This window comes from Ziziphus jujuba, chromosome 1, assembly GCF_031755915.1.
Source record: "Ziziphus jujuba cultivar Dongzao chromosome 1, ASM3175591v1".
NCBI lineage: Eukaryota > Viridiplantae > Streptophyta > Magnoliopsida > Rosales > Rhamnaceae > Ziziphus > Ziziphus jujuba.
The window spans coordinates 43,130,063-43,150,417 of record NC_083379.1 but is presented as its reverse complement, the minus strand read 5'-3'; the positions used below and the strand labels follow the sequence as shown (position 1 = coordinate 43,150,417).

The window sequence follows — 20,355 nt, the reverse complement described above, 5'->3', positions numbered from 1 at the left end:
AAAGGAAGGGGATAACCAAATTGAATCATGTTGTCGTATCCATATCGAACTCCGTAAAATTATTTGTCTTTTTTTCTTTTATTCTCTAAAAAACATTTTTTAAATTTTCCTTTAAAAAAATAAAAAAAGTGAACATGAAATTGAAATTAGCCTTGCAAATATACTTTACGCTTTATGGCAGGTGAGTTAAAATGTTGTAGGTAATTGAACAAATTAGATTTTTATATTTACACAAAAAAATAGTAAGGATCTAAATCTGTATGTTTTATTTCATTTTTTTATTTTTGGACAATAGGATCTAAAGCTGTGTTTAAAATATAAATAAAATTACTTTTACATTAATAACTTAACAAATTTTTCAATATCCAAATCTATTTACTCTTATGTATTATTATATTATAATTTCTTTCTATTGTTGTTATCTCCTTGGTGTCTTTCACGAGCCTCTTTTTATCCTACAAACTAAAAGATTTTTAGTCTTCGAAAATACGTTTTTCAACTTCAAAGTGATCCAATAGTGCAAATATTGCATTCTTTTTCATTTGGTTTCATGATAATTAGTATTTTCATTTAAAAAAAAAAACGGAATTGATTATCAGCATCTTTTCATTACAAAGAGAAAAATGAACATCCATTTGAAGAAAGTGAGAGAGAAAGTGACTGCGAAAGTGACTAGGGGCATTTCAAAATGTGAGATTTGAACTTGTCCAGCTCCTCCAGGACCTCTTCCTCTGGCCTGTGAATCAAATCAATAATCCGCCATATCTGCGTACCATAACAATCCTTTACTAAGCTTCTATAACATAAACCAAAAACCTGATCTATGTCGTAATATATAAGGTTTTCTGCCAATATAAAAGTAAAACAATTATACTACCTGCAGTGTACCGCCTCCTCCAGTGCTCTCACAATCATCGGACACACTGACAATGGTCCATGGATCATATGTGTTCCAATGGAAATCAACAACCTTGTCCCTGTAAACCACTCCATAAATCAAATTTAACCACAACACTGCAGATAAAACATGCACACATATATAGTTTCGCACTCATGTAACAGATATACAAACCTATGACCACCATGCTTGAAGAATAAACCTGGCGGGGCATTTGGCAACCTTGAGTCTCGCTGTTTACCAACCTGAAAGAGAATGATAATAAGTTGTCTTTTATTTTGCCTCATTCAATCTAAAAAACTTGTTTGTTTAACATCTTTTATGTCCCAGATTATTACTTACAAATAACTTCTGACCTCCTGGTGACAAATGAGACAGACCAAATTCCAGAACATTATGTCAGTCTTTAGACAAAAACAGTGTCCGACCCATGTAGAAAGTTGGACATTGTCAGATAGTCGCTAAACCATACATATAGTTTACCTCCTTAATTAAATAAGGAAAAATGGTATTCTATTACTACAATGACTTAACCATACAAATAGTTACCTCCTTAGTTAAATAAGGAAAAATGGTATTCTAGTACTACAATGACTTCAACAATATATTAGGGATAAGAACCCCCCTTATTTACGGTCATTTACATGATCTCCAACAGTTTCCCTATAGAATTATTGACACTTTTACTTCAGATAAACATAAATTTCTCATCGTTTCAACTTTCATGATTGGAGAGAGACAGAGACAGAGACAGAGACAGAGGGACAACAAAACCATTATGGAGAGAAATTAGTAGCATCAAACCTTCTCATGATCCCAGATGTTTATAATGCCATCCTCAGCAGAGCTTCCAAAGACAGAAGACTTGTCTGGAGACCACTGAAACCAAATTATGTAAAATTTGTTATGGTTTAACAACAAAACAAAGAGTCCTGTTTCTAGTCTAGAAAATAATTACAAAAGTAGGTAACAAAAAAGGCATAGGCAATAATCTTTATCACACCTGTACGCAGAGGACAGCTGCATTGTGACCCTCAAATTTATGAATGGGTGCTCCAATTCCCCCGGAAGTGAGATTTCGGCGGTCAAACATGCGAACAGTATTATCAGCAGATCTGATTTAAAGGGAAAGTGAAATGAAGAAAATAAATCATCGAAATAAATGGAGAAACAGTAAATATCAAACCAACACCAATAATTATTAGGATCAGCAGTGGTAAGTGCATAAAAGATACATCAAGGAAACAATAATTTGGCATACCCTGTTAGAATGAAATTGACATCATGATGGTTCCAATCAACACAGTGAAGATCAGCATCATGAGCTTTCTCAACCTGCTCAAATTTTTAAATAACAAATAAGAAATCCATGCAAAATTGGAAATGGCATTACACACATTGCCTAACATACTATTGCATCCAAATTGTTTTCCTTTTGAAATGTTTTTTAAATATATGCATAAAGCTACCTCATGCGGACTGGATATATCATTAATATCATAATAAACAAATGAAGGACATAACGATAATGAAAAGCAATTTAAACCTTGACAACTGGATCAGAGCCGGTCCTTGAATCCCATAGCATGAGGCAGGAATCATCGCCTACACTACAGAACTCCTGTGCACTTCAACACATAAAATAACAAACAACAACATAACAAATTTAGAAACCTAATGAATGTATCTCATAGAATTACCGTATGAGCTTCTTATTATTATCTAGAGTATAATGACAGAAACAAGTGGTACAGTGCAACCAAACTGGGAAAACACCTACCTTGATGGGCAGAACTGCACGTCTTCTACAGTATCACTGTGGCCATGGTAGACACCCCGTGCCTGAATGGAAGGGCTATCTGCAGGCTTCTGATTACTCCCGCCAACCCTGGAGGCATGTTTAATATTGGGTCCACTAGATCCTGGAGGTTTCATAGATCCTGGTTCTGATGCTAAAGTTGAAACATGATCATGAATACTCCACAGAACCACAGTTTTGTCCTTGCCTGCCACAGCATCCTTCTAATCAGAGACACATTTGAGTGAAAGAAAGGAACAAAGTTCACTAAAATAGAACTAGTAATATAGTTCATTAAAATAAAACTTCCAACCTCCAGAAAGCACAAAGGGTTCGGTTGGGCACATAGCAAGGGCAAATTCTGCATTATCTTGATGCCCAGTCAATAGCTGCAGGATTATGTAAATTAATTTAGTAAGTGAAGCTAAAAGGCTAATGAAAAGAATAACCACTCTACCAAGTATAACAATGACAATGGTGATGGTAAAAACGGAGCAAAATCCAACAAGCTATATAGATAATGATGTAATAACAAAAAGCAAAACACAAAAATCCAAAAAAAAAAAAAAAAAAAATCAACTAGACATGTAGAGTTATGAGCTATAAAAATTAATCCAAAGAAAAATAGCAAAATATAAGTTTTATTAAATAGGGTGTACCAGATCTGGATGAGAACTCATAGCTCCTAAGACAGCATGGCGATTAGGTTGAGCATCAACATCCCAAATGAGAACCTGTTTCAGAATTCAAAACTTAAACTACATTGAACTTTGCCTAACTTTAAACGTCAAATTTTAAAACATATAGACTATGCAGTTGCAAAACCTAATACACGAGATATTCTCCACTTAAAAGCATGAATCTTGAAAATGAATGCTTACATCAGGACTATCAGTATGCGTGGCTATTATCTTACTATTCTGTGGGAGTTCCCTGATTCGGTTTACCTGCAAATCAATAATCACAGATTGAAGAAAATAATTGAAACCTTTTTATGCAGTATACACAGTAGAAAAGTTTCACATTATCAAGAAACAAAAACTAACCGACCAAAAATCCGTCTAAGGATCCTGTTTGAAATTATACTTTGGACCAAGGAATGCATACCTCACCAGGATGGATGATAGTTTTGTACTTCTTTACAAATGGAGAGCGTGCTTCTTCATTGAACTACAGCATGCCATCCAAAAAATTAAAAAAAATTGCACCCATTAAACAAATGCATTTGCAACTCATGATTTAACAGTAAATGGCATTTAATAGGGGGGAAAAGAAGAAAGAGACACATTTGTTGTTAATTTTGACATCACCTGTGATATGTGCTCTGCAGCTGCAACCCTAGGTTTGACGATTTCACAATTTGCTATAACAAGTGTATTTGGAACACTGCCATCAGTCTGAGCAAGAAAAATAGTACATGAGACCAAGAAATTAATCCACAAACCCAACACAGATTATGAGGACTAACAGAACATTCGAATTTACTCTAGACTTTAAACAACATCAAAACTGGATATGTCAAATAAAACTCAAATGCCCACCATACGAAAAAAAAAAGATCATTTAGTCAAATGATGCGTCTTTTACAAATAATTGCACAGACTTGAGCCTTCAAAGCTGACCGCTGGATCACAAAAAATAGACAAGCTACCACTCTCATAACAATGGCTTAAAGATTGACATTGCCATACCACCTACTCGGCTTTCCAAACACACAAGTGTACTAATTAGAGATCTTAATTCCCATGACCAATCCCTCACGGAAACAAACAAATTGACTTAAACATTCTCAACTTCAAAAATTCAAAATACTGGTTGTTGTCTCTTTACTTGACGTTTTGAACTGAGTAAATAGAGCATTTTATCATTCTCTTTTAGAACCCAAAAAAAAGAAAGAAAGAAATAAAAAGGAAGGCAGATTGAAATGCAAGAAAAGAAAAAGCCTTATCACCTGTTCAGAAAGGTAAAGACGTTGACGGCTCTTGTAAGTGGCTTCGTCGAGTTTTGGGCCCCATCTATCATATTCATGTACAAAAAATAAATATATATATATATATATGAAGGATCACTCTTTGTATTTACTTGAAACTAGTCACTATTCAATAACTCATTCCGCCATGGAAATCCATATATATATATATATATATATATACATGATAAAGACCGAAATAAAACCCTGGAAATATATTTAAGACTAACCCCATTTTACTTCCCGCTTCTCTTTATTTTTCTTTTTCACCCCCAAAATCACGCAGGGTATAGAAATGCAAGGCAAATCCCCCGTCAACTCGGTTAATTTCTTCTACTTAGTCCACCCTTTCCTTTATTACTAAACATTTTTTCCCATTTAGAAACCCACATTTTCCCAGTATCCAAGCAGGAAACAAAGAAAAGCCATGCCGAAACAGAAAATCTAGAAAGAAACCAAAAAAAAAAAAAAAAAAACTAGAGAAACAAAGAAAGAAAAAGAAAAAGAGTACGGACCGGCAAGAGAGAGAAGGCCAAACTAGGTTGTGGTTGGCGAGCCAGTCGTATAGGATTGGAACCAGCGACTTCCATTGGGTGTACCTCTCGTCCACCGACGTCTCTTTCCCTTTCCCTCTCTCCCTCATCTCTCTCTCTCTCTCTGAACCAACCCCTTCTTCTTTTTCTTCTTTTTCTTCGTTCTTTCTTCGTTCTACTTCCTGGAGGGGTTGAGTTGGGTTTTCCTTGTAATTTTCCCGCCTGTTATTAGTGTCAGTCTGTCAGAAACGCCGAGTGCGTGTGTGAGAGAGACTGAAAATTGGGATTCTGATTTTGGGGGGTCTTTTCAGTTCAGTGATTCGTGATCGTGCTGACAGTGAGTGACAGCCAGCTTTGCAGAACGAGTTTGGACTGTGTCGAGGCGGGTTTGGGGTGGGTGGGGGAGAACCGAGTCAACTCGGTTTTCTGTTTTTGATTTGGGAAGCGGGATGTTGATTTTGCCACCTAAGTGGAAAATAGGAATGGGGATGCCTCGAAGCAAGTATCTTGACCAAACCGACTTCTGTGACAAAAACGGCACCTCTACATTGCCGTTTCCATTATTGTTGGATGAACACGGTTAAAGAAAACTAATAATAATAACAACAAAAAAATTACCGTCTCAAATCATGAGATATTTAATCTTCAAACAAAAAACTATCATGAGATATAATGGCATCTTTAATGATACATATCATTTTAGTTTTAGCAATAAATGCCTGTTGGTTTTGGTTTCTAAATGATAAAATAATAATAAAAAATAATTATATTTAATTATGTTGTTTTTCTTTTCTGGCGGAGCCCCCTACTATATAATGGAATAGATTGTCAAAATTTCACATACTTTTATAACATTCTAATAAATGGAGCACAATATTTTAGAATTCCAATAGCAGATTTGGCCCCAAAAAAAAAAAAAAAATGGATTGGCAAAATTTTTCATTTACCTTTTTTTATTTTTTTAACGTGTCATTTGCCGTTGAAGTGGTTTAAAAACACTCCTACACCACATTTTAACAATGCATTCTCAAATTTCATTTTTATTGGAGATGCTATAAGGATATTGGTTTTAACAATTCAATTTATTATTTTTTTCAACGAAATATTAAGTTTAATATGTCATTCTTGATTATAGGAGCTTGGTTTTGATATATTTTGGATTGATAAATAAAACAAAATGGTTTGCAAGAAAGCCAAAAGCAAAAGGTGCTATTTCAAGCAAACTTATTTAAGCATTGGCAGGCTTTGGTTTAATGGTAAAAAAACTTAAAACACGCTTTCAAAATTTTAACAATATTATTAGAGGCATAAAATAGTTTACTAAATAATTTATTAAACAGCGTGGCAAGTGGTGAGATTATATGGTATTATTTTATTAATTTATATATTTAATTATATTTATTTTTTAAGAATACACTTATAATATATTTGTCAAGCAGTGAAAGATGATACGTTATGTTTGCCACAGGATTTAATAAATTATTTTGTGAACCTTTTGTTTCTATAATACTATTGAATTTTTAGTTCAGTCTAAGTGAAATCCCCTCGTTTTCGTTTATAACAAGGAATATATCATATAAATTATACAAAATTTAATTTAAATACTATTTGATCTCTTTAATTTTAAAAATATTATTAATCTCCTTTGGTATTTTAAAAACCATAATCTTCTTTTCTTATTCTTTTATTTATATCCTTCAATATATATCAATTAAACATCTTTTTATGAAAGTTATTTGTAACTTTGATATCTTAATAGATTAAATTATAATTAGTATAAAATTCAAAGGGTCTAAATGAAACTAATCTTTTAAAATCTCTAATAGCATGTTTATATAATGGTAAAATTAATAGAAATCTAATTTTTTTGGAAACGTAATAATTTTATTTTATTTTGATATTTATTACGAGATAGAAAAATATAAATCCAGAAAATTAGATTCTCATAAACTTAGGAAAATATATGAGGAAATTGTTCCTACATATTAATATATAATTTTGAAAATTCTAAAAAAATAATTTTAATTTTTTTAAAAATATATATTTATCGTTAATTTATTATAAAATATTAGATTTAATTACTTATAAATCCTAACTTTACTATTACTCATAAAATTAATTTACACAAAACTAAATTATAGAAATTAATTCCACTTTCAACTTTGATATTTTACAAATGAATAATAATAGTAAAAAATCCTCTGTCCATACATTAGTCAAAAAAACTTTATTTTATTTTTTATTTTTTTATGGTATTCAACTAAGATAAAAGTGTTAATCTAATAGCAATGATTTGCCACCACCACCAACAAGAATAATAATAATAATAATAATCTAGCAGCAATGCATTACCAAAAATACTTATTAACTTGTTTCCATCCTGGAAAGATGTATTTGCAGTGGCTTGGAAGAGGCCAAATAACACTTTGTTCAATTGGATGCCAAATATATAGACTAAAAAACAAAAAAAACTGCTCTCTCTCCCACCCCCCCTAAAAAAAAAAAAAAGAGTATAATAACTACATTAATTGATTTTTTTAATCATTATTACATTAATTTAATTTAGCTGAGGAAAGGTCGTACGCAGCATTTTACAAAAATTCAGTCAATCCAACTTCTCTTGACATACGATGGGTCGGTTTGAAGTTGAATAAACAATAAAAAATAATTGAAAACAAAATTCCACATACATTCATCCAAAAAGGAAAAAAAAATAATAATAATAATAATATTGTTGGGATGGTCTAGATGTGAGTTGTGGACCGAAAGCAACACTATGGACGGCGAAGGTGTGCTGCGTGTGACCCCCCCCCCCCCCCCAACAAAAAAATTCTCATGCTCTCCAAAATTTCTTTGCGATCTGGCCGTTCATCTTTTTGGCCTTTTTGTTACCCCAAAAAAAAAAAAGTACATGGTCGGCCAGTGGATCCCACTAGGGTGGGTGAAAGAATGTGGGGCCCGATATCTATCACAGGGTTTAATATGGTTTTGATCATTTCATTGCCCATTGTTGATTGATTTTAAGCCAACCAGCCAGGTAAATGATCTGCACCATCATAAGATCTCCGAGAGCGTGATGCACTGAATAATTATATTTTGTTGCATTGAGTTTTATTAGTTAACTTTATCTGGTTTGGTTTTATTTGGCAAAATGGTCCCCTTTTTCTTTCTCTTTCTCTCATTATTTGATTTTGTGTTTTTGTCATGTGAAATTGTTCCTCCTTTTCACTTTATTTATTTAAAATTGGTACCAATATCTTGCAGATATGTCTGCCCACTTGTAAAAAAAACCACAAATACAAAGAATTGTTGTTGTTTTTTTTTTTTTTGGCTTATTTTTATTGAGAAATACACATTTATAAATAATTTTCATGATCTTGTACTTTGTTTATTATTACAATCAACATTATAAACTTATTCATTATGCTAACCAACACTAAATAATACACTAATTTTTTTCCATTATAGAAAAAATGCAAATTTTTTGATAGACCAACTTTTTTTATTTTTCCCCCCAAAAAATTGTACTTTTATTAAAAACTAACAAGACTGTTTTAATAAAAACTTACAACATGTAGAGGGTGTGGATCCGGTAGTGTTTTCCATCCCCATGTCATAGAGATGCGTGCATAAGATCAATTTAAATTTCCAATGAACTTTGGCCACACTTGTCATTTCCTAATTGTACTCCTTTCTCTTTCAGGTTTGAAAATACCAAAAAACAACACCTAACACTTTTTCTTTCGGTAAATGAGAAACGCCTAACACTTTTGTTTCCACGCTTCATTCTAAAAATATGAAAAATTACTGTGACTTTGGCACCTTTCTTTTTCTTTTTCTTTTTTTTTTTTTGTTTTTCCTATTTGCATTTCTAAAATTAAGTCAATAGCAATCTCAAAAACAAAAAAGCTATATCACGCTGCAGTTATGGAGATTGGTTTACAACTTAAAAAGAATATAATTTTCTAGATTTTTTTAATTAATTACACCAGATCAGTTTTGTAATTATCGAATTTAGTGTTCTCTTTATAATTTTTATGTTATCATCTTACTTATTTTTCTTTTATCATTAATATATCATTCCTAGTTTTGTTAATTTTATAAAATGATTAAAAAGTATTTGCGGAAAATAGCTCAATAACAAGAATTATTATTTTCAATCAAAATTTGAATATTTTAAAATTACGTATGGAGGTAACCCAATGATATACTCCATTATTTATATGGCAATGATCTAAATTTAAATTTTCCATATTCAATATATAAAAAAATAAAAATGGTTAAAAGGATTAAGCACCAAAAATTATAAATGATTAGGTTTTGACAAATTTATTAATTGAAAAAAAAATCCAAATAATTTGTACAAGTGGCTGTATAGTAATTTCATTTTCTATGAGAAGTTGCAGTAATACAGTAACTGTGTGCATAACGCGGAAAAAATTATCAACACCAATTAATTTTCATATCCATAAAAATAAAAATCATAAAATAATCAATTTTTTTTTTTTAATTATCAACAAAAAGAATAAAATAGGATGTAAATTTACCCCCAGATAAAAAAAAAAAAAAACAGCGAAGGCTTAAACAGTAAGATAAATTGAAAAAAAAAGAGAAAAAATAAAAGTGGAAAATACTTTTTAACCCGAAAAACCAAAAAGAATAATAAGGAAAAGCGAATTAAACAAAATTTTGTTTTAAAAGTGGTGTGTTTGATCGTGCTTTAATCACAGGAACAGAGAGAGTCAAGCCCACTTTTAAAGAACAAATATCGATTTCTCTGATCTCTCTCTCTCTCTCTCTCTCTACTTTCTCTCTCTATATTTCTCTTTGGGCTTTGCAATTCGATCTCCGTCTCTCACACTATCCAAGTCTTCATCTTAAGCTTTTCTCTGAATCCTTGATTGATCAAACGCAATCTTAATTTATATCTCTTTTTTCTCTCCAACCGACAATGGGTACCTTCTCATTTTCTCTGATCTATATGATTTTTACTGTTGCTGGCATTTATAGCTTTCTTTCTTGTTCAATTTTCTGCTTTTATTATTATTATTATTTTTCCGTTATTTATGCACCTGTTTGCCGTTTATTCAATTGTTCTTAATATCTTTGTGCGTTTTTGGGTTTTTGTTTAACTGTTTTTTTGTTTTAAATAAATTATTTATTGGGTCTGACTAATTGAACTCTGATGTGATTGATTTGCCTGTGTTTCATACATGGATTTTGGGTTTTGAAATGTTGGATAAAACTCTTTGTATCTGATTCGGGAATTTTGTTTTATTTTGTTGGTGGGAAATAAGTGGATTGTTTCCTTCCATCTTTTTGTTTGGTTACTAAAAAAGTTTTGGAAAAGAATGGAACTGGATTTTTGGATGTAGGATATTGGGAATACAAATCTAAGATTTTTGGGTTTAATAGTATTATTTGGTTTAGTGGAGGTTGCCATGTTAACATCAGAAACCAAAACAACTTTTGAGAATCTTGCTATCCTTGTTTCGAGCAACCACAAAACGATATAAAGGGTTACAGGAACGTAAATGTTATGCTCACGGTTAGTCTTTGTAAAGTAATTTTCACGATGTTATTTAATAGCTAGGAATAGGATTTGGGGTAACAAGAAGCAACAAACTCACCTTCATGATGTTATTCTCTAAGCGAGCTCTTGAGCAGTTGATATGTGAATGTTTTCTGGTCAGTAGCTATGATATTTTTTGTAGCCTGTCTAAGATATATGAATATATTGCCACGCAGCAAACGGTGAAGTCTGCTGTTCTACTCAGCTAATAGATGGAGATGGTGCATTCAATATTTCTGGAATTGAAAATTTTATCAAGGAGATAAAGCTGGGTGAATGTGGACTTTCATATGCCGTTGTCTCCATCATGGGCCCACAAAGTAGTGGTATGCATTCTCATTTCCTGGTTTTTGACTGTTGATGCCTCTAGTTAATTGTCTATGCATGATTATTTATGTTTTGAAATTGCATATTTCACTGAACATTTTTCACACTGAACTGTTTTGGATTTATTTTGGCTTTGGACGCCTTTAGTGATATTTTTGTTAGAATTTTACTTTTCTTGCACTCTTCCTATTGTGATACTGGATCAGTAAATTGTTGCTTTCTTCAGTACAGTGTTTTATATGTTAATTGTTTCACATTGTTATATTGATGTTGACAGGAAAGAGCACTCTGTTGAATCATTTATTTGGCACCAGCTTTAGGGAGATGGATGCTTTTAAGGGAAGGCATGTTCTCGTAATGCTCTTCTATGAAATAGTTCTGTCTTTTAATAGAGATCACTAAAATGGTGGTATCTGCTTTTCCAGGTCTCAAACTACGAAAGGTATTTGGTTAGCAAATTGTGCTGGTATTGAGCCTTGCACTCTTGTTATGGATTTAGAGGGTACAGATGGAAGAGAAAGAGGAGAGGTGCCTTTGAAAGCTCTTATTTTTAATCATCTTTTCCAATTACTGCAATCATGACATAAACTTAGTTCTCACTATAAGGTCCCTGTTATTTATTGACCAACATTGTTTACAATGCAAATAAGATATTATATACGCATGAGTTCAGAACATTGGTGACTTAGAGATTGCATTTTGAAATTTAGGAGAATGAGCAAATGGAATCACTTTTTCTAGAAGGGTCCCTTCTGTTGGTCTTTACCTTGATGTTGTTTAAACATATTTAATCTTATTCTGTTAACTAGATGCAATTGTTCACTTGAACCTTGTATTCTGAAAGTTGTAATGCTAACTCTGAGTAATGGATGGGCTATTGAGGCTAGAATATCCAAATTTTCCATTCTCACCCTGAGAGAAAAGATCAAAATGATTTTTATTTCTATGATGCAAAATTTGGGTATTGTGGATCTCCTTTTTAAGTTTTGTCCATATAATTGTGAGTACATAGGTATATTTATTCGTTTGTTGACTCTTGTTAGATTATCCCCTTTTTAAAAAATCCTTAAAATAAGCAATGTGAGATTATTATTGAGTAAGACAGCAGCAGCAATGAGAAAGAACAAAATTAGCTCATTTTCTCTTTATTCTTAACCAGACTTCATGACTTGTAGGGATTCTTTTTCTGAATTGCAATTTGTTAGAGTAGAATTTTGTTGTAAACTATATTTTCTTTCAATTCAATCTATTGAAGAAATAATGTGAAATTTGATCATAGGATTTACTTGTTGCGTTGATGAAAGGGTAACTTTATCCTCTTATTTGGTTTTTGTCTTCAGGACGATACAGCATTCGAGAAGCAGAGTGCTCTTTTTGCTCTTGCTGTATCAGATATTGTGCTCATAAACATGTAAGATGTTTTCTATTTTGGGTGCATTACTTGTCTAGCGACGCTTTATCCAATGGTTCTCTATATTTATATATAGGTTATTATATAGGTTATTTTTATTTTTTTTATAAGTTTTTTTGAATAATGATCTTCCCCCCCCCCCAAAAGAAAAAATAAAATCTTTTTCTATTTTAATCTAGGTGGTGTCATGATATTGGTCGTGAGCAAGCTGCAAACAAGCCTCTCCTTAAGACTGTATTCCAGGTACCCTTAATGTACATGCCATGTTTGAGCAACCAGTCTAAATTTCAGAATCATCAATTGTTCGACTTAACGGTTGAATTTGCCTATAGGTGATGATGCGGTTGTTTAGTCCACGAAAAACGACACTGATGTTTGTCATACGTGACAAGACAAGGGTGCGCTCCTTTCTTCCACTGCTCTTTATACAATTTTTCTTCGCATATATGTGTACATGTGTTTGTGTTTGCACTTGTATATGTATACATATATATCCTTATCTTTCCTGTTTTTGACAATGAGTTTATCGTTCTGTTTTTTCAGACGCCATTGGAAAATCTAGAACCTGTTCTTAGGGAAGACATTCAAAAGGTAAATAATTTGGTTCTATTTCTTAGTTTATTATTTTTATTACTGCTGTTTTTAACCTCTTCTTTTGCTTTTTCTGCAGATATGGGACTCTGTTCCTAAGCCTCAAGCGCACAAGGAAACTCCGTTGAGTGAATTTTTCAATGTGAGATGTCATTGTGTTTGTGAGACCACTAGTGTGGGGAAATTATAATGAGTAATATTGATCATGTTATTATTGGGTAAAATCATAAAGAATTTGCAGTGATGATGTATTTTGATGATTAAATGGCTAGGTTGAAGTTGTTGCTCTTTCAAGTTATGAGGAAAAGGAAGAACAATTTAAGGAGCAGGTATACTCATCTGGATCAATTGCCTGTAAATGATCATTGTTTGAAAGTGAGATTGTTTTGTTTACTTATCACAAAGTTTGGATGAACAAATTTGTTAAAAGCAAAAGAACTGAGGAGGAGTTGGAGGATTTCTGGAATGTCTCAGTATACTTGTCCTTGTTCTCTGTTTTAACATGAGACATAAAGCTTTTAACTAGATGAAGATCTATAATAGTTTCCTTATTGTTTGACCTGTTTATAAATATAGGTGGCTAACTTGAGAATGAAATTTTTCCATTCCATTGCACCTGGTGGACTTGCGGGAGATCGACGGGGAGTGGTTCCTGCTTCTGGATTTTCTTTTAGTGCACAGGAAATCTGGAAAGTTATCAAGGAGAATAAAGATCTTGACCTTCCAGCCCATAAGGTAATATTATAGGCATATATTCTGCAGAAAACACTCATGATGGATTCATTTTTTTGTTGATCATGCCATCCATTCTTCTTTCATTTGCAGGTGATGGTGGCTACTGTACGATGTGAAGAAATTGCCAATGAGAAATACTCCAGTTTTGCAGGAAATGAGGTATTTTCTTTTCATATAATAAATGTGACTTTGCAATATCTTTATTTCCTTTTGTTGAAAATCCTTCTTTTTATAGCTAAACTTGGACCACTGCTTTCTTCAATATTTCCACAGGACTGGCAGGAATTGGAAGAGGCTGTACAATCTGCTGCTGTTCCTGGTTTTGGAAAGAAGCTTAGTTCAATTCTTTTCACTGTTCTATCAGAGTAAGTTTTTGTTGGATGATGTATATTATAATTTTTAGGAGATGAGCTACAGGATGTGGTTTAATCAAGTGATAGGTAAGCCCTATGATCAGTAATTGTGAATGTTAATAATCTAGGTAAAGATAGAGAATAATGGTCAATTAGGTGTGTGTACAGGTCGCATGTCTAATTTTTCTATGTTGTGCTCAAAACAGATGGAAGTGGTAGGCAAACAGCAAACTTCTGTGTTAAAAAAACAAACTCCTGCACCTTCAACCAGCAATGCATTTTTTCAGCTGATTGCTGTTTATGTGATGTATAATTAGGTGACCTCCTGTAGCCTTTAGGTGTCAAATTTTAGAAATATGATTGAGACTATTTCAATAGAGAATGGTAAGGTGAGTTTTCCAGTGACTTGACAGTGCTGAATATGGGTAATTTAATTCTAGCAACTGGTTCTAAGGAAACATGGGTCTCTCATTGTAGTGTACATATAAATTATATGTCAGTTATATTTTAGTCGGATAGTTACCTTAGACGCATGCAAGAGTAAATTGCACTATGGTTGATCAGATTAGTGACTTAATCTATAAGGAAATCCCTTAGATGCATGATGAATTATTTTTGAATTTGTTTATTCACTTATATTTGTGACTTATTTCTCTATTGACTTTTGAAATTCTAGGTATGATGCAGAAGCTACATATTTTGATGAAGGTGTCAGAACTGCAAAGCGTAAGCAGCTTGAAGAAAAATTGCTGCAGGTAATCATCTTTACCCCTCCACCCTCCTACTTATGGTGGAGGTAACCCTCCAAGCTTTTATATAAATTACTCAATTACTTTCATAAAACCAAGGTCTTTTGGACATTGGGATGTTGCAACTTCTGTTCTTTAGTAATGACAAAAGTGAGCAAAAATTTGTTAGGAATACATTTGATTCAGGTTAATAAGATTCCTAGCATAACGTATCTTGAACTTGGTAAGCATATGATTTTTAGGGTCAAAAGATGTAGGCTTTATTACACCTGCCCATTTTATTCAAGTTTGTAAAGTTATTTCACTTGAAGTGTTTTATGAAAGTATTTAAATTCTTAAACTGTTGTATTGAATTGTATTTCCTGTTGTTTCCCCCCTGTTTTGTAGCTTGTCCAACCTGCATTTCAATCTGTGTTGGGACATATAAGATCAGGATCTCTTGACAAGTTCAAAGAAGCATTTGATAAAGCATTGGATGGTGGGGAAGGGTTTTCTGTTGCTGCTCGTGATCGTGCTCATTCTTCCATGGTTCTATTTGATGAGGGATGTGAAGGTAAGTTCAAATAAAAGGATTCCATTGACCAAAACTGAATTGGAAAATGAGTTGAAAGAACAAACTGAAAAAATTAATAGACAAAAAAGCCTTTGAAGTTATAAATTCAAAAATACAGGTCACAAGAGATGTTCAGATGCATCCATGTGGAGTTCTTGGGACATAAGTTAACTTTTAAGGATAAAAGGGATCAATTCTTTATTCATTCTTATCTCATAATTTATTGTGGTAGCAAAACCTGAAAATATTAGAGGTGATTTATTTAGGATTGAGAACAAGAGCTTTGTATGTGAGGTGTACTTGCTTTTTGAAGTATAACATGATATTAACTCAACATTATTGCAGATGCTGTTATACAACAAGCAAACTGGGACACATCTAAAGTACGGGAGAAACTTCGACGTGATATAGATGCCCATATTGCTTCAGTCCGTGCTGCAAAGCTGTCTGAGCTTACTGCACTGTATGAGGTAATAGCACATTTTGTTTATTGCCTCTTATTCCTATTTTCTTTACTGGCTGTTCTCAAGATAATTGATGGCTTATGGTGTTGGATGGCTTTATTATTTATTGCGATGTTTATGGAAATTATAAACCAATACAAGAATTTCTCTCTGTACAAAGCAAATAACTAAACTTGGAAAATTTGGTTGTAGAAGCTTTTTGCTATTCATATTTTTGGATAAACTATTCCTTGGATCCTAGTTGATTTAGGTACATTGCAGGCAAAACTGAAGGAAGCATTAGCAGGACCAGTGGAAGCCCTTTTAGATGGAGCAAATAATGAGACCTGGCCATCAATAAGAAAACTTCTTCAACGTGAGACTGAATCTGCTGTCTCTGGGCTCTCTGATGCACTTTCTGGTTTTGACATGCATGAAGAGACCAAGAATGAAATTCTTGCAAGACTAAGGGATTATGCAAGAGGTGTTGTTGAAGCAAAAGCAAAGGAGGGGGCTGGAAGAGTCTTGAGTGGTATGAAGGAAAGGTAGTGGCTCTTCTGATGATTAAATTTAAATTTTCATCATCAACATAAGCAGCATTATTGTTATTATTATTCAGATTCTGTCTTCATATGATTGACAATTAAATCGTCCTCAGGTTTACTACATTGTTTAGCCATGATTCTGATTCGATGCCACGTGTTTGGACTGGGAAAGAAGATATTCGAGCAATTACTAAGACTGCTCGCTCTTCTGTATGCAACCATTTATATTATGTTACAATGAATCTTAAGTTTGACTTGCATCTTGATATCTGCTAATCGTGCTTTTTTTTTTTTTTTTTTTTTTAATTCCAGTCCCTAAAGTTGCTCTCTGTTTTGGCTGCACTTCGTTTGGATGATTATGATGTTGACAATGTCGATAATACTTTAACCCTTGCTTTGGTGGATTCTACAAGTGCTTCTGTTAAAGATAGGAGCATAACAACACTTGACCCACTGGCCTCAAGCACATGGGAAAATGTAACATTTTGCTGTTTCTATTTCTTGCATGTAAAGTCCTAAAATGGCATGTGTTTGTATGATGTCGAGTTATCTTCCTATAAACCTTTCAATTACTTATGAATTGCTGGTTTAATCCCGCCTCAAACATCTCTTGTAGATCAACTGTTCTAGGCTAATGTGTCCCTTTTTGTTAAATTTCATATTTTCATATAGATCCGATGAATACATAACACGGATCTTTACTAGCTTTCGGAAGTTATCCTTTTGTCAAAACTGTTTCAGGGGATTTAGCTCTCTCTCTTGCATGTGCTTTGCACCTCTTATTAATTTATATAGCACTTGGTGCTTTTTTGACCAGTTTCTCAATGCAGGTTCCATCGTCAAAAACATTGATCACACCTGTCCAGTGCAAGTCTCTATGGAGGCAATTTAAGACTGAGACGGAATACATTGTAACTCAGGCTATTTCTGCCCAGGTATGCTACTTCACTTACTAATAATGCAAAGGTTTCTTTTCTCTGCTTGTGATGATTCACTTATAATTGTAATGCATGGACAATGTCATTCTCTATTCAAACCTTGATCATGTTGTTCTCTGATTCCTTATTAGATTCCCTGATTGGAAGATGTGAACGAGGATGTATAATAGGGAAAGATAATATTGGTTGTTGAGGTGAATCAAAAATCTAGAATATTGATGAGTTTCTAAATGCGTGTATGGTTGGATAAAATGATACCATGCTCTTCCCCTGGGGTCATGAAGGAAACATTGGTGGAGGAGCATTGCATTCTAGTTTTATCTGTCATATTCTGTTTTACTGCTTAATTTATGGTATTAGTAGTATAGCCCTAGAAAAGTTTTTGTTCTCAAATCTATGGAAAATCTCATGCAGTTTTGCTGTTTGCCTTGCATATGTATGTCTATTTATTATTTGCTGGATTCAAACATATCAATATGTGGTATTTATTCAATGTTTTTGTTGAACAATTTTTTTTTTTTTTAATTCATCTGCTTGTCCTTAATGATGATTTCTCTGAAAAAGTCTATTCTACTTTCCAGGAAGCCAACAAGCGAAATAACAACTGGTTGCCACCTCCATGGGCAATTGTTGCGTTGGTTGTCTTGGGATTTAATGAATTTATGACACTTTTGAGGTATAGAGTTTTAGTTTTTGAGGATATTTGGATTTTGTTATGTTGTATTCTTTAGATTTGTCACGTCCATTGGTGCTTACTTATTTCTATAATTCTTGCCAGAAATCCTTTGTATCTGGGGTTCATCTTTGTTGCCTTTTTACTTGTGAAAGCCATGTGGGTGCAGCTTGATATTTCGGGTGAATTCAGCAATGGCATCGTAAGTGTCCATTCTTTTTGGTATTTTTTAAGCACTTTGTCCTCTTTTCAACCAGTCTATGGGAATTTCATTTACTTGGAATACTAGGGTCTCAAAACTGAAATTTGAGAATGGTACCAATTTAACTTCATGGTTTCTATAAATCCACAGTAGCTTTGAAACAAACTGGAAGCCCTTTATTTTATCAGATGGATAGGAAGTCAATATCTTGCATTCTGATTATTTTTAAGCGGTAGTATTTTTGGATTCCACATGGCCAAATTTCCAAATCAAAACTGTTAACCTATTGACGAAGGAGCAGTCTTATGTGAAGCAAATCAATTTGATATATGCGCGTATATGCACATTAGCGGTTCAGAAACTTAATTTTTTGTAAGTTGTACCTAGCTAATTTCTTGGAAAAGCTTTCACATTTAATGAAAAATATGTATTCTGTCATTTTGCACCATTTAACAGATTTGATTTCTCAACAAGACCAATTAAGTACTAGTCCATATCCTTGAAACTTATCTGAAGAATGACCTGCTAATATATATGATTTACATTTTTACTTTTTCCTAAGCTTCTTAGAAGATTGGCTTTTAACTGTGCTACTTGGTTACAGCTTCCTGGAATTCTCTCACTATCTACCAAGTTCCTTCCCACTGTCATGAACATTATCAAGAGACTAGCAGAGGAAGGGTCAGGACAAACAGCTACAGCTAATGGTCCTCAAAGGAACCCTGCACTACCATCGAGAAGTTTCCATAATGGAGTAAATACTACCAGTAGTGAAATGTCTTCTAGTGCTTCGTCAGACCTGACAGAAACCGATAACTCTAGCTCCTCTAAACAAGATTAGATGAAAATAATCTCCTAACTGGAGGGTAATTTTTCTTGTGTTTGAAGATGCTTCGCACTCGATGATGGGGGTGTTGACCGTATTTGGTCCGCATATACCAAGTCTGTCAGCTTGTATGCTTATTCTTGCAGGCGTGTAAGGTTTAATGGTTCTTAAAGGCATTGATTTTTGGGTAAGTGCCATATACAGGGGGGCCGTCATTTATTGTGAGGAAGCAAAGCCCCATTAAGTAGTAGTTTTTTGTTTATCAGTTAGGTTTATTTTCTTTCTTTATTATATTTTATTATTATTATTATTTTTTTTGGGGGCTGTTTGTTGGATGAGCAACAGAGTTTTGTTCAAATCCTCTATATTGATGTTTGTTGATTATGCTGGTTTGTGCATTCAATTTTGTCAACCGTGACAGTTGTAAGGCTGTGTTTAATTGTATTTTCATTGGAAGGCAAACATTATATAGTAAGGAATTCTTCATAGACTATTGTTTGTACGAACATTGTTTGGTGAAAAATACAAGAAAAAATTACCTACTGAGATACTCAGCAATAAAAAGAGATTGGATTTTTGTGTTTGCTGCAGCCAAATCTATACTGGATCTTCAAAGCACCATTTCCACAAATATCAAAGTTGACTGTTCAAATTTTGCTTGGATCCATTTCAAATTTTGTTCAGTAGTAGGGCAGGCTTAGGTCCCATTCTCCAAGGTAATAACTATGTGGGATCTACTTCTCCATTGTACATCTTCTGTGTTTTCTATTAATTTCACGGTGTAGAAACTCCAAGCCACATTACTTAACAGGGCATGCCTACATAGGGGCCAGGGTTTCTGTCCGTGGCCACCGCGGTTATGGTGACGGAGACGAACCATCGGGGAAAATTTTGGGTCTTCATATTAAATTTGTTTTTGGCCCCATTGATGCATATATACAGATGCTGATGGAGTTCTTTTAGCCATTTAATGAGAATTTAATAGGGATGTAAAAGGTTTGAGGGGGCTGTTTCCTTCTTTAGAGAACAATGACATTAAAAGGCGTTGGATGCTTCTTTTGGCATCAAATTTATTTATTTATTTATTTATTTTTTTTCCCTGTTTCCTTGAAGATGCTCAGCTGGTGACTTGCTATTAGCAATGCATTTTCGTATCCCTAACAAATATTTGACTTTTCAGCGACAGCTTAAAAGGCAGGTTACTATAGGGCTTTAAGAAAACCTTTAGGTCTTGCGGTT

At 33.4% G+C, this 20,355-nt stretch overlaps 2 protein-coding genes across 3 annotated transcripts; one reads left to right on the top strand and one right to left on the bottom strand.

Annotated features, from left to right (window-relative positions):
* Positions 1-507: 507 nt before the first annotated feature.
* LOC107408962 (WD-40 repeat-containing protein MSI4) lies at positions 508-5,669 on the bottom strand. 2 transcript variants are annotated; one of them, XM_048465707.2, is made up of 15 exons: positions 5,181-5,669; positions 4,648-4,711; positions 4,007-4,093; positions 3,804-3,866; positions 3,578-3,643; positions 3,356-3,430; positions 3,010-3,085; positions 2,679-2,904; positions 2,445-2,526; positions 2,160-2,233; positions 1,902-2,013; positions 1,703-1,777; positions 1,073-1,143; positions 878-977; positions 508-765 (listed from the first exon to the last, which is right to left on the bottom strand). In XM_048465707.2, exons 1-15 carry the CDS (start codon positions 5,306-5,308, stop codon positions 673-675), a joined length of 1,392 nt encoding a protein of 463 aa, XP_048321664.1. In that variant the 5' UTR covers positions 5,309-5,669; the 3' UTR covers positions 508-672. The 2 variants fall into 2 exon arrangements, with proteins under 2 accessions (XP_048321664.1, XP_048321666.1); XM_048465709.2 differs by lacking the exons at positions 4,648-4,711; positions 5,181-5,669 and adding an exon at positions 4,238-4,589.
* Positions 5,670-9,913: 4,244 nt separating this feature from the next.
* LOC107408282 (protein ROOT HAIR DEFECTIVE 3) lies at positions 9,914-19,706 on the top strand. The gene is made up of 23 exons (XM_048475787.2): positions 9,914-10,153; positions 10,947-11,096; positions 11,375-11,441; positions 11,523-11,625; positions 12,438-12,508; positions 12,688-12,751; positions 12,841-12,906; positions 13,052-13,099; positions 13,179-13,241; positions 13,372-13,428; positions 13,676-13,834; positions 13,925-13,993; positions 14,108-14,199; positions 14,864-14,942; positions 15,324-15,489; positions 15,835-15,959; positions 16,215-16,477; positions 16,591-16,687; positions 16,790-16,954; positions 17,308-17,412; positions 17,997-18,091; positions 18,194-18,290; positions 18,895-19,706. Exons 1-23 carry the CDS (start codon positions 10,150-10,152, stop codon positions 19,129-19,131), a joined length of 2,442 nt encoding a protein of 813 aa, XP_048331744.2. The 5' UTR covers positions 9,914-10,149; the 3' UTR covers positions 19,132-19,706.
* The last annotated feature ends 649 nt before the right edge of the window (positions 19,707-20,355 follow it).